This window comes from Trichoderma gamsii, assembly GCF_001481775.2.
Source record: "Trichoderma gamsii strain T6085 chromosome Unknown Scaffold_27.2, whole genome shotgun sequence".
NCBI classification, from domain to species: domain Eukaryota; kingdom Fungi; phylum Ascomycota; class Sordariomycetes; order Hypocreales; family Hypocreaceae; genus Trichoderma; species Trichoderma gamsii.
This window is the reverse complement of record NW_020171364.1, coordinates 250,352-262,673: the sequence shown is the minus strand read 5'-3', so window position 1 is coordinate 262,673 and position 12,322 is coordinate 250,352. Positions and strand designations below refer to the sequence as shown.

The window sequence follows — 12,322 nt, the reverse complement described above, 5'->3', positions numbered from 1 at the left end:
CTTGATGTTTGTTTCTCGATAGTTTCTTCTGCTCAGCGAGGCGGCGTGGGAGACTTCCATCCAAGAGCCTTCTTCTCGAGTTTGTGTTCTTGTTGCAGAGTTGATATGACTGGTGACAGATCTGTAAATCTGTATCGCATTATTCCCCCGATCGCCCAATCTGATGCTTGACCGAAACAGATGCATCGCGCTGTCAAGTTCTTTGCCAAGCCTTGTGTCCTTTGGCCAACATGTGGTCAATGTGGCAATGCATGATTGGTCTCTTGCCTTCGGAACTCCTTTAGGTAGTCGTCATAGTGGTACCGGCTGCTATCTGCCGATGGATGCGCTGTTTAAGGCAATAACCCGTACGCAGGGCCTTCGCAAACGCTCCATATGCTCCAGGTTGTATTCTCGCACCTGTGCGTTCATGGGATAGATTCGAATAGCATCATCAAAGGTGGTTATGTCTGGTAAAGGGAGGATTACCTGCACTCGAGCTGAGAGCAAGCGTCAGCCGTCAAGTGACTCTAAGGCTTGGCGAAAGAGCGCTTGATAGTCTCCTTGTTGGCGAACGACTTATTGGGGTTCAACAATCCGGTCAAAGGAGTAACAAGCGTTGCGGCACCCCCTAGCACACTTAGTCGGTACGATGTGCTTCCGCATATACGCTCTACCTCTTGGCTCTTGTCTTGGTTGTACTGATAGCCACAGCCTTATTCCAAAAGTTTTTTTTTGTGTGCCTTCAAACTCATTATATTCGTTTTCAACTCCTCATTGCTCTCTGTTTCACCGGATTGACAATCAGTATGAGAAAGTCCAGTATTCTGATTGTTCGATGATCGGCAAAGCTGCAGCCGAGCCCCTTGGCTCAGCGATTGGTATTAGGTGGAGGACGTATGCATCTTCGTGTACATGAGTTCCATGACTTGCAATGCCATGTCTTTCTCCTCCTGACTCGGACTGTCGAGATTTGATCCTCATCCAAAGGTTTGGCTCCCATCAATCTTGCGATCGCATCAGATCGGCGGGAAGACCTCATCCTAGCTTCTGGGCTGTTTGTGCGCTCCAAGATCTCGTCGGTCCGTTCTACCATGGTGCTTCCTGCACCTCAGTGCCTCAACTTCCTTCATCTCCTCAGCAAAGATGACCAGATCTATGTAGCCGAGTTGGCATTTGCCTCTCCTCGATAGTGGTCCAAGCACAAAGAGGGGGTCGCAAGGCCGCAAGGCCGCATTTCACTGCACCTCTTGCGAAAAGGGTTTGCAAGAGGCGCAGTGTAATGAAGCGCTAGATAACACTTACTTGCAGCTTGGTGGGCCTTGAAGGGCCGAGTTTTGGGATGCTTTGGGTACAGCCTCATTTGAGAGACACGGCGAGATGTCGACTCTTTTGCAGGCGGCTTGCATGTCCGTGTCTCCTGGTACCTTTGCGCCTTGGAGACTGGATCAAGCGCATACGACCGCATAGTAACCTGTGAAGGCTAGAATCATGAGAAAAGGATCATAAACTGCCCATAGGTCAGTCAATAGTGCAACATGGCCCCTTTCCTAGACCTTTTGCTAAAAGCGGCGGAAACATGTTTGGTGAAACGGCGCCTTGGGTTCACTCACAAACTGTGTCTGTAAATTTCAAGTGTCTTCTCACTTAAATTGTGATACGTTCTTATGGCTATTTGTCTCTCTGGAAATGTGTCCTCTTTGTGGATTGAGAGATAGAAAGGCGGGTATCTTGTTTGAGGCATGGTAGATGCTTGTTTAGCACAGCTATCTGTATCAAACTTGAACGCCATGATGTGCTTGAAGCCTTTTCCAGTTGGCCAGACACAGCTTGGCCTGCGCATTCTTGTCTGAGGTTCGGAGAACAGTGTGCTTCTTTGGGACTTAGAGCATCGGCGCCCCTCGTGGATAAGGCAAATAGCTGAAGTGATGAATGTGGTACGCCAACGGCAAAGTGTACAGCGTCGGCGGCCTTTCGATATTCTGCTACTTTATTGTAGCAACGCATAAAGTTGTATTCGGTTTCAGTTGAGTCGCTCGATCTCGGATTATTTCCCTTTTGTTGAGACCTTCGCTTTTGAGCTATGGATTTGAGTTTCGTTAAATCTAAAGAACAACAATAGTTGTCATTAGTGATCATCTTTTGTCCTTCTCAGCCCCAACTTTTTATCACTCCATGTAAGAAGAAGAGCAAACATAAATTTTACTTACTGGCTCGCCCGACTCAATGTGCACTCTTCGTCACGGCCTACGGTTCTTTCTCTCTGGGTGGTGATGGTACATGTAGTCAGCGTTTGGCTCGCGATACGAACCAGGGAAAGAAAAGCGTCGCATACTTGTAGTGCGAGACGTTCAGTGTCTCTTATCCTTCTAGTGGTTATCCCGCCCACCCTAGGTCGCAATGAACATTGCGTTGCAGTTTCTGCACTTGTGAATTGGGCCCCAGATGATATCGAATTTAAAGTGATAGCCGCACTCATTCATCAGCGTCGGGGGGACTGCATGAAACGTAGAGGTTCAGTTCCGTAATAGCCCCCTGCTGTCCGTGTTAATATCTATGGGTATCTTCGGTAACCAGATTGAAGCATCAGCACGAGACAGAAAGAGTGGGCTTGATCTCTCTTGTAAAAGCCCGTTGGAGAAGGAATAGTTTTGCAGCGACTTACCAGCCCAATGCGTCTTTCTTCGTGTACGACATTTCGATCGCCTAGTTTCTCTGCTTGGTAGAGGGAGTGCCGCCCACCAACTATAAGTGAGAAGCGTCATCCTATCCGTAACAATCCATAATTCTGTAAGAGTCCATAAAACTGTAAGATGGGGAAGAAGCAAAGTGAAAAGCTTTATTCCTGGGACAGCAACATCCTTTAAGTATTCGCAATTCGACACTCGCAATTTACGAGCTTATATATATTATCGCTAATACCAACAAATATGGTTCACTCTCTCCCTCTTTCCTTCTGCTCTCTGACCGCCTCAACTGGATAGCTACAAACTTGAAGCAACTATCCGCCGGAGGCCTCGCCTCGTGCAACACCAACATCAACACTGGTCAACCACCCAAGCATCCGTCAAGTCTAGGCCCAAGTAGATGACGTGTATAGGAGACACAAAACCGACGAAAAAATGTCATTCTCCATCTAACTATCATATTCACTTGCTTTAAAGTCATTATCCGAGCTCTTCTTATCAAACGTCACCAACTCACTCCGATGCAACAACTCAATGCATCAAGCCGACAAATAAAATCATCTCCCCCAACAAACCTTCAAGAATCTCTTCCATCCTCTTCCACTTCTCTCCATTCAACGGCAAAGCGCATCACTCATCCTCCTCCAACTCAGGATAATGCCGCCAGATACCATTCGCATAATCCACCCTCCTATCACTCTCTAGATACGCCTTGACATTCGGCCTCTCCTTCACCGCATCATACAGCTTAAACACACCAGCATACTTTCCCCCCTTCTTCAACTTCTCCACCGTCTTCGGGAACGCATACTTTGTTCCATCAAGGCACTGTAATCCCCCTAGTATTAGCCACCACATCAAAAAAAAAAAAAAAAAAAAAAAAAAAAAAAAAAAAAAAAAAAAAAAAAAAAAAAAAAAAAAAAAAAAACAAAAAAAAAAAAAAAAAAAAAAAAAAAAAAAAAAAAAAAAAAAAAAAAAACAACCAGATCACAGCAAGGCTCACCTGAAAAAGCACCAAATCAACATACGTCAACTCCCCCCCATACAACCACCCCCCCTCCCCACTCCTCTCCCCATCCAACACCCTCTGCACATACTTCAAATACTTTGGCAGCCTCTCCTCCCGAAACGCCTTGCTTCTCGTCTTCGCCTCGTCCTTCTGATCCTCGTAATATGCCGCCGTCCCCACCGGATGATGCGTCTCATGCACCTCGTTCAGAAACCCATCCAGGATCGTCAGCGCAATCTCATTGAGGTGGTACACGCCGTCCCCGCTGGATGGGCCCAGCCCCAGCCTCGGCGCCAGGTACAGCAGAATGTTGGGCAGCTGGTTAATCACCAGCTCTCCGTGCTTCAGCACAGGCGGCGCAAACTTGGGCGGGTTCTTGGCGTCTCCGACATTCTTCAGGTCAGAGTACGCGCACACTGCATCGACTGCCTTTTTGCTCTTTGCCACGTCAATGTACGGCGTGCCCGTCTCTTCGAAGAGCAGCCGGACAACCTCGCCGCGGCCAGGAATGCCAGGCCAGTAGGTGAGCTCGTACTCTGGCTCCGTCTTGGCGCGCTTAGCCTCCGGTTCACCCATTTTCAATGTTTTCAAAAAGTTGTCTTTATTGAACGATGTAAAGGTTGTCTTCGTTGAGTAGTGTAGCCTTCGATTGTCAGAGTTGTTAACTCTAATCCGCCCAGTCTTATTCGAGCGGGGCAGCCAACGTCAGATATATACAATTTCCAACACAACACACAACACAGCGCGGTCGTGTTTGACGTCAGACGAAAAATAGAAAAGCCTACCTTGGCCATCCTGAATCCTACGCTGCCCGCACAATGCACGAGCAAACATCTCTCCACATTTTTTGCAAGCATCATCTTCGGAGATAGTAACTCCAGCTGAATAAACACAAAATCCGATTGAGCAGGCTATGAGAAATAACGTCCTGAACGCTAGACTAGAGCGTACATGAATACAGTTGCTACAATACACACACGCAAGCCGAGACTACAAGTCTAGACAATGGAATCATTCAGTCCATGACCCACAACCATACGAGTTCCTATTCCACATTATTAAACACCTCCCTAGTCTTAGTCATCCTACAATCTATCGCCGCGCTCAAATTGACTCATCCCACCCAACGCCGAGCCAACGTTCACATTCACATTCACATTCACATTCACATTCACATTCCCATTCACATTCCCATTCACATTCACATACATCCGCTCCACACAATTCACGATAACAGGCAGACCAAGCAGCGAATTCTTTTCAAGCTAACACTTCCGCCATTCAGTATTATGAAAGTAACGTTAATCAGCCATAAGCAAGCCTATCCATGTTTCCAAACGGTACATAGTTCACGCCCGTTTCCCGACATCCTAGCTTATCCATCATCACGAAACTGCCTTGTTCATTCGTTTGCAGTAACCCATCTCGATACCAAAATAATAAATGTCTCTGTCTCATCGTCAGCCACTGTATCTTCACTTTTGCCGCTATTTCTTGCCAGCTCTCTTCTTCTGTTTCTTCTTCTTCTTCTTCTTCTTCTTCTGCTTCGACTTCTCAGTCGCGCCGCCAGCCGCAGAATCCTCCCCAGAATCCATCTTCATCCAGCTATCATCCTCTTCACTTGGTACGGCTGGCTCCTGTTCGGCCGATGTGGCAGGCCCTTGTTTATGCTCATGTTCACACCTGTTGAGGCGCTTCCAGTCTCCACAATCACAATTCTCATACTCGTTTTCAGCACCCAAGAATTCGCTTTGCTCTGTCACAAATCCATACAGGAATTCCAAGTCCCTAGCCGAGTAGTCTCTCCAGTGTGGAAATGGAATGTAATAACCGTACATATACCATTTAGCCCAAGAGACATCTCCAATCTTTTTCCACTCCAGCCAACGTTCTGGCTTTGTGGTTGACCAGCTCATCCAGCGTCTCAAGTTAGTGGCGTCTTCTTCCGTTAAGATCTTGCCGGTCCTCGGCATCAATCGGTTCTGCCACCGCGGCTTGACTGTATTTTTCTTTTTGAACTCTAAACCCAGCCAGCCTGTTTGAAAGATGCTGCGATGCAGATCCTCTGCTTCCAGCATGTTGAAATTGAAAATGAGTGGATCAGTCAAATAGCTTTGTTTACACGCATACATACATGTGGTTAGTGAACAACAACAAAATCAACATTCGCACGAGGTACTTACCGATCGGAAAACATGTCCCACTCCCGGTCAAATACTTGAAGAGCAAAATGCCGATGCACACAGGCGGCACTGTACTTGTTATCAGTAGACTGCACCGGCGGTGCTATTGAGTCTAGGGACTGAGACACGGGCTGAAACAACTTGTTCTTTTCAGCAGCTTTTAATTCTTTGGCGCGCGGAGTCTCTGAATTAGTAAAGCTTTCCCGTGTCATGATTAACAAGGTAGCGAAGGGGTTCTCGTCTTGGTGCCGAAGCAAAGGGGAGAAGGACAAGAAACACAACGGGGGGCTGATATCGAAGAGGTGCCCAGCCTAGACAAGATCAATACTGCAGTAGGTCTTCCATGTGTTTTATGCATTTACCTCTATCCGATCAAATTTTGGGTATTGCACAAAACAGTCTTTGAATTGTCCCGTCATCTTCACTGTGCCGGCGTTTGAGAGTTTTATCAAGATCCCTTTCTTCTTCACTCGCAGTTGGAATTTCACCAGCATTTCGCGGACATAGGCCACCATTTTTCCGTATACATCGGCTTCGGCGGCATACGGGGTGTAGTCCAAAATTTCATTCATCGGCCATTCAGAAAGTGGCTCATGAGTGAAGCCATCCGGTCTACCATGCTTTGGTTTATCGCAGAAGAACATCCTATAGATATGACGACGAACTGTTATCTTGCCTTTTTCGCCTTTGTTTCTGTCAAGATTGACTTTTATTGACTTACGGATTCAAATAGACATGGGGCAGCGCAGAGTCACCGTAAGCCAACATCAAGCCAGTTTGCCGCCATTTCACCAACCCTGCCACTCGAGACGGCGACATTCGTGCAAAAGCGTTTTCCAAGGGCTCGCCGTATGCATTGACGTCCTGTTCTCTGTCTCGATGGATGGGCTGCTGATCGATGGTCTCCTTCAAGTAGGTTGTGATTGCCTCCCAATATGGCAAACTGAAGCCAATAACCAAGGGCATTTTGTCAGAATCGTAAGGATATATGCGGCATGGATCTTCTCCAGGCGACAGCACATATACCTCTTCTTCGCCGGTGAATGGTTGGAAATCCGCTGCTAATTGGTTCTTGATAAAGTCCATGACATGAGAGGGCCATTTGTACGAATACCACACATGTGTAACCAAGTCTGCGACCTCGTACGGATCCATGTTAATCTCTATGCCCTTGCGCAGAATTAGTAGCGAAAGAAGAGTCCTATAAAGATGCGGCAGCTCCATCTCGGATATTGTTACATGGAGCAACGGAGAAGTAGTTTCTGGTAGGGCGACAACAGAGTAAATGAGATGCCGGAGGCCAAAAGCTACCGACCCATGTTAAATGACTCTCCTCTAATGGCATTCTTCAATCTGATCGAAATTCACTCACTGCCAGTGAGAAGAACACGCAAAAGGCCGTTGTACTCTGCTCCCTCGTTTGCCGCCAAATTCAAAATGTCGGTCGCAGCATAGTTGGCCCAAAAGACGCCCATATCTTTCACAGGGTCATCTGGGATTTCGCTTGTCGGCTCGGAGCGTGACGGGGGCTCAGTTGGTGGAGGACACTCGCGAGAATGATATTCTGCGTCTCTCTTCATGCATTCTTCGGTGCAGTACTGTATTTTGAAAAGTCAGCGCGGCCGAATCCAGCGAGTAGCAAAAAGAAAAAAAAGGCCAAGAAGCGTAGAATAGCATCAAGGTCACTGTTGATCACTTACTGCGACAAGCTGGCATATCTGGCACGGAATAACCGCTGGGTTTGAGCACTGTCCCTCCGAAATCTGAGCGGCACATCGCAAACCGAATTTTGCTCGCCGTTCTTCGATTGAAATTTCTGGCGCGTGTTCCTGTGCTGTTTCTTCTTCTCGATCCCTTTGTGTAGATCCGACCGTTGCCCCTGCACTGCTTTCGCCTTCCTCTTCGACTGATGGAACACGAGGGCCGGTCATGATGAGGTGAGATCTGGCGTTTGATGATTCGGACAGGTATTGGAAGTGTTTGTGACTGGGGACTAGAGATTAAAGAAATAGAAAATTTGTCGATGGCGGTAACAAGTTGCAAAGCTTCAAGCGCCAAGCGTCAAGCACCAGAGGGAGTAAACAATGGATGGCGCAGTGAGCTTGCCAATAAAAAGTACCAATGAGGGCCAAGAACGCAGCTTCCATGGCTGGCGACGGCGGGAGTGTTCTGAAGCGCTCAATAACAGAAAACGGCACTTAATACCGACGGGGTTCAAGGTTCTCCAAAGATTTCTCGAATACATGTACTTCTGTCAAGCAGCTCCGGCCTCATGTCTTTATACACGGTTTTACAAACAAGGTCGAGAATGCGAAATGTCCACCGGCAGAAAACATTATGATGAAATACCTAGTTGTCTGAGACTTCAGCGTGCGTTAGAAAGCACAGCCAGCATATAGCAATTAAGATTAAAAGTCTCCAAATCCTCAACTCCAGTTTGCTTGGTATCATATACACAAACCAAGCTCATCCCATGTGCGAATAGTCTATATCTAAATTAAGTCCTCAACTAGCAGAGAACAGGGTATCAATCCTCTTCACAATCCTCTTCGTCGTGTCAACACCCGTCACGAGACGCATATCAAAGCACTGAAGCCATCACTCCATCGTAGCCCTCCCATAATGGCAATCATCACCGCCAAAGCAGTTCCCACGCTGCTAAACCCGTATATATACGAGTGCCGTCGCCCAAGACTATTCAGCTCCGCAACCCACGTCGAAATGGTGGTCAGGCATCCACAGAATCCATCCTCAATGCCCTGAAGCACCTGGCATCCAGCAAGCCCTCCAATGCGCGCGTGCGCAATATCCCACGACATGCCCAAAATCGCAGTTCCAAAGATGTTTGCCGTGAAAGTTCCCAGGGGAAACGACGCAATCTTTCCATTGAGGTAGATGGAAAGGTAAAATCGGCCGAGGCATCCCAAGGGCGCAAAGACCAGCGCAAACAAGATTTCGCCGCGCCACTTGTTGTGCGGTGGGAAGATTGCCATGAGGATCGCGCCGAGCCAGCACCCCCAGCCCAGCAGAACAGCGAGGGGGTCGAGAATCTTGCGAGTCACAGGATAAGGAATGGATGGCGTGAATCTCTCTAGAGCGATGGCCAGATGAGCTCCCAGTATCAATCCCGAGAGCGAGAGTGACACCGTCACAATCACCACCGCCAAGAGGGCCATGAACGAGTATCCTCCATTCCTGCCCGGAATTCCCAGCTCAGGTGTCACCATCTGATTCGACAAAGCGAGGAAGATGTCCTTGATGAAGCTCGAAAAACTGGTGAAGCTTCCGCAGAATCCAGTAGCCAGGCCAATATACAGCGGTATAGTCTTTTTCGTTGCCAAATGCGCCTTCTTAGCGGCCAGCAAGTCAATGGCCTGCTCTTCCTGGTCTGAACTCCCCTCTCCATTCCCAGTCTCTTTTGCGCGCGCAAGCAGTTTATCGTAAGTGGGCGTCCCCCATTCGTCGCGGAACAGCATCCGATCTTCGGACAGAAAGCCCATGATGAGACTGCCGCCGAAATTGGCCCATAGTACCACGAACAGAACCGGTTCTCCAGGATACGTAGTCAATGCGCTGAGTCCCACACGCGCAAGAGTGCCCCAAATGGCAAACAGAACGAGGTATGATATCGTATAGATCTGCGTGGCCAGCCTCGACACGTGCTGCTCGCTCTTGTCATCGACCACTTCCACATCAGCCAGTTGCGCCGAGCCATCACGTTCCCGTTGGGCGCCACTGGCCCGTCGCACTTGGCGCTCTTCAATGTCACGGCTTCGTATACGTTCCAAGCTGTGGTGGCGGTACACAGGGGCTTCATCGACGTTTTCCACAGGGCTTGTGGCCGCTACTTCGTCGAGATTCGCCCAGTCGTCTGGAATGTCGTAGTCTTTTGCCTCCGCGGCAGACGCCTGCCGATTGTCGCCATCTCCTGTCCGCGACGTCTTGGGTGCAATTGCAGTCGCTGAATGGCCCTTTTCAACGCCAATGGGGAGTCCAGCAGCGCCATCGTCTAGGCTTTGATACGCGCCTGGCGCATTGTAGCTTGCAGCGCTGGATTGTCGCCGCGGCGCGGCTTCTGTGTTGTGAGAGGACATGGTCTCGCTCTCGCTGGATTTTCAACCTGGAAGGTAGACGGTGTTGGAGTCACACATCATGACGTATAGAAAGTTGTGCTGGAGATGGAGGTTTGATGCTGGAATGCAGCTCGTTGAGAGTCAATATGGAGAACTGACCATCTTGCCGAGAATCAGCCGCTGTTGATTTCGGTCAGTGTCGGTCTAAATATGATGAATACGGCATGCCTGTGTATACATTTCTAATTTTCCAATAAGTAAGTAACAGCTGAAAATGAAATGCCAGCTGTAAAAATTCAATCTTCTAGCATTAATTTCTCTTATCCAAACCGCATGAATAGTCCCTCATCAGCATCAACTTACACCCATTTCTGCCTTGGTCTTATCGCAGCCCAAGCCCAAAAGCCCCCACTGGCGGCCCTCTCCGATTCCCGACTGCCCCAAGGCACGGGCGCTCCACCGCTGCCATTACAGCGCCCCATCCGCTAACTCTGCGCTACACCAGGCCGCTAGCCGACCCCTCCCCCGCCTCCAAGCGCTCCAAGTCCCGAATGTCACTGATACGGATAGATGCCCATGGGTCCGTATCTCACGCCGTACGTAATTTGTGCCCAGCCCAAGACAACCTCTTATACTCGATCAAGACCGCTTCTTCTCCTCCTCTTGCTTCCCATTATTCCTCTTTTCCCTCTCTTCTTCCCTTTGGCTTCGTCCCAACCTCCTATATCTCGAATTCGCCAACAGCTCCCTATAGCTTCCATTCTCACCTATAAACCGCCTCGCCGTCCGCCATGGCCGAACTCCCTTCAAACGTCCACGTCTCTCAGCATCCCAGCTTGCTGGCCAAGCTCAGCCAACTGCGATCCAAAAGCGCCAGCCCGCGCGATGTCAAGTCCTTGGTCCACGAGATCGCATTAATCCTCTCCTGCGAGGCCGTCAGCTCCGCCATAAAACCAGCCAGCGGTCCAAAGGTAGCTCAAGTCTCGTCGACTATTTCGAGTTACACTCTAACACGGAGCACAGGACCAAACTCCCCTGGGCTTCGAATACACAACCGTCGTTGCTGAACCGAGCAATATCTGCATCGTTCCAATCCTGCGATCCGGTCTCGGCATGGTCGAAGGTCAGTCCCGCCAAATACTTCGCTATACCTACTCTCAGCTAACAAGCAATCCTCAGCCGTACAAACCATGCTTCCTGCTTCAGTACCGGTCCACCACCTCGGCATGTACCGCGAGCCCTCAACACTCGATCCCGTCGAATACTACAACAACCTCCCCCACCATCCCTCCGGCCCCGACAGCGGCAGAGTCGCCATCATCGTCGACCCCGTCATCGCTACTGGCGGTACATGCGCCGCCGCCATCCAAACGCTGCGTGAATGGGGCGCTAAAAAGGTTATTGTTTTGTCAGTCTTGGGTGCTCAGGAGGGTGTTCAGAAGGCTGCTGCCGAGTGGCCCGAGAGTACGGAGATTTGGATCGCAGGCGTGGACAAGGAGCTGACGAATGGCGGCATGATTAAGCCTGGTCTGGGCGATGTTGGAGACCGTCTGTTTTTGACGATTGGCAAATAGCTTGGGCCAGTATGGCAAATGGACAGATATCACAATACGACACCAGACACGTGGAGAAGAATAGAGGATTTGTGGTCAGGTTATAGCGATAAATATGGAAGGGCGTAAAGAAACTGAATTTGAACAGCTCTGCTTGCTTGCCTCAAAGAAATACGCAGCGCAAAGATGATGTTAAAGACTATGGATAAGGCTCTTCCAAAGTGAGCTTCGTATTGTAATGATCCATAGCAATGGCTATCAACATCTTTCATCTATAGCTAATAGACCTTGTTTCACCCTAATCCCAGAGTTCTATCCACGCCAGAAAAGGGAGTCTTCCTAAACGCCTTGCTCGTAAAACTTGTATGAGCTATGAAGCCTGACAGTCGCTTGAAGTTTGTTGATAGCCACTCGGAAATCAGGCTCTTTGTTTCAAGCGAAAGATTCTCTTGCTGAATTTGGTCGCACTTCTCCTTGACATACATAAAACCTTCTTGAAGCTTGAGTATCTCCCATATTCTTCTCTGATTGCCTCTCTTGAGTCTGTCATACTTGTCTTCTAGCAGCCGTCGTTCGTCGAATAGCTGGTCGACTTGTGCTTCAAGAGCATCCACAGCGCAATTCAGGCGAGCAATGTTATCCTCTGCTTGAAGAGCAGTCACAGCACGATTCAGACGATCAATATCATGCTGAGTATTAAAGCATTTGTAAGCAACGAAAAGGTATGACAGTAACGCGAGCTAGCCATATGTTACCTTGTGATTATTGTTGCCGTTCGAGCGATCTTCATTTTCAATCTCGTTGAAGCTGTAGTTGATTTCCTCGGCGCTATAGCTCA

At 48.8% G+C, this 12,322-nt stretch overlaps 4 protein-coding genes across 4 annotated transcripts; 1 reads left to right on the top strand and 3 right to left on the bottom strand.

Annotated features, from left to right (window-relative positions):
* Positions 1-3,296: 3,296 nt before the first annotated feature.
* TGAM01_v207388 (glutathione S-transferase) lies at positions 3,297-4,251 on the bottom strand (the record flags this gene model as incomplete). The annotated part of the gene is made up of 2 exons (XM_024550085.1): positions 3,297-3,494; positions 3,670-4,251. The coding sequence occupies 2 exons, from the start codon at positions 4,249-4,251 to the stop codon at positions 3,297-3,299; spliced, it is 780 nt and encodes a 259-aa protein (XP_024405173.1).
* A 911-nt stretch (positions 4,252-5,162) lies between these two features.
* On the bottom strand, positions 5,163-7,789 carry TGAM01_v207387 (hypothetical protein; the record flags this gene model as incomplete). The annotated part of the gene is made up of 6 exons (XM_018807534.1): positions 5,163-5,787; positions 5,859-6,169; positions 6,221-6,470; positions 6,580-7,165; positions 7,231-7,456; positions 7,559-7,789. The coding sequence occupies 6 exons, from the start codon at positions 7,787-7,789 to the stop codon at positions 5,163-5,165; spliced, it is 2,229 nt and encodes a 742-aa protein (XP_018659178.1).
* A 636-nt stretch (positions 7,790-8,425) lies between these two features.
* On the bottom strand, positions 8,426-9,952 carry TGAM01_v207386 (hypothetical protein; the record flags this gene model as incomplete). The annotated part of the gene is made up of 1 exon (XM_018807535.1): positions 8,426-9,952. The coding sequence occupies one exon, from the start codon at positions 9,950-9,952 to the stop codon at positions 8,426-8,428; it is 1,527 nt and encodes a 508-aa protein (XP_018659179.1).
* Positions 9,953-10,722: 770 nt separating this feature from the next.
* On the top strand, positions 10,723-11,505 carry TGAM01_v207385 (hypothetical protein; the record flags this gene model as incomplete). The annotated part of the gene is made up of 3 exons (XM_018807536.1): positions 10,723-10,902; positions 10,955-11,054; positions 11,111-11,505. The coding sequence occupies 3 exons, from the start codon at positions 10,723-10,725 to the stop codon at positions 11,503-11,505; spliced, it is 675 nt and encodes a 224-aa protein (XP_018659180.1).
* Between the last annotated feature and the right edge of the window lie 817 nt (positions 11,506-12,322).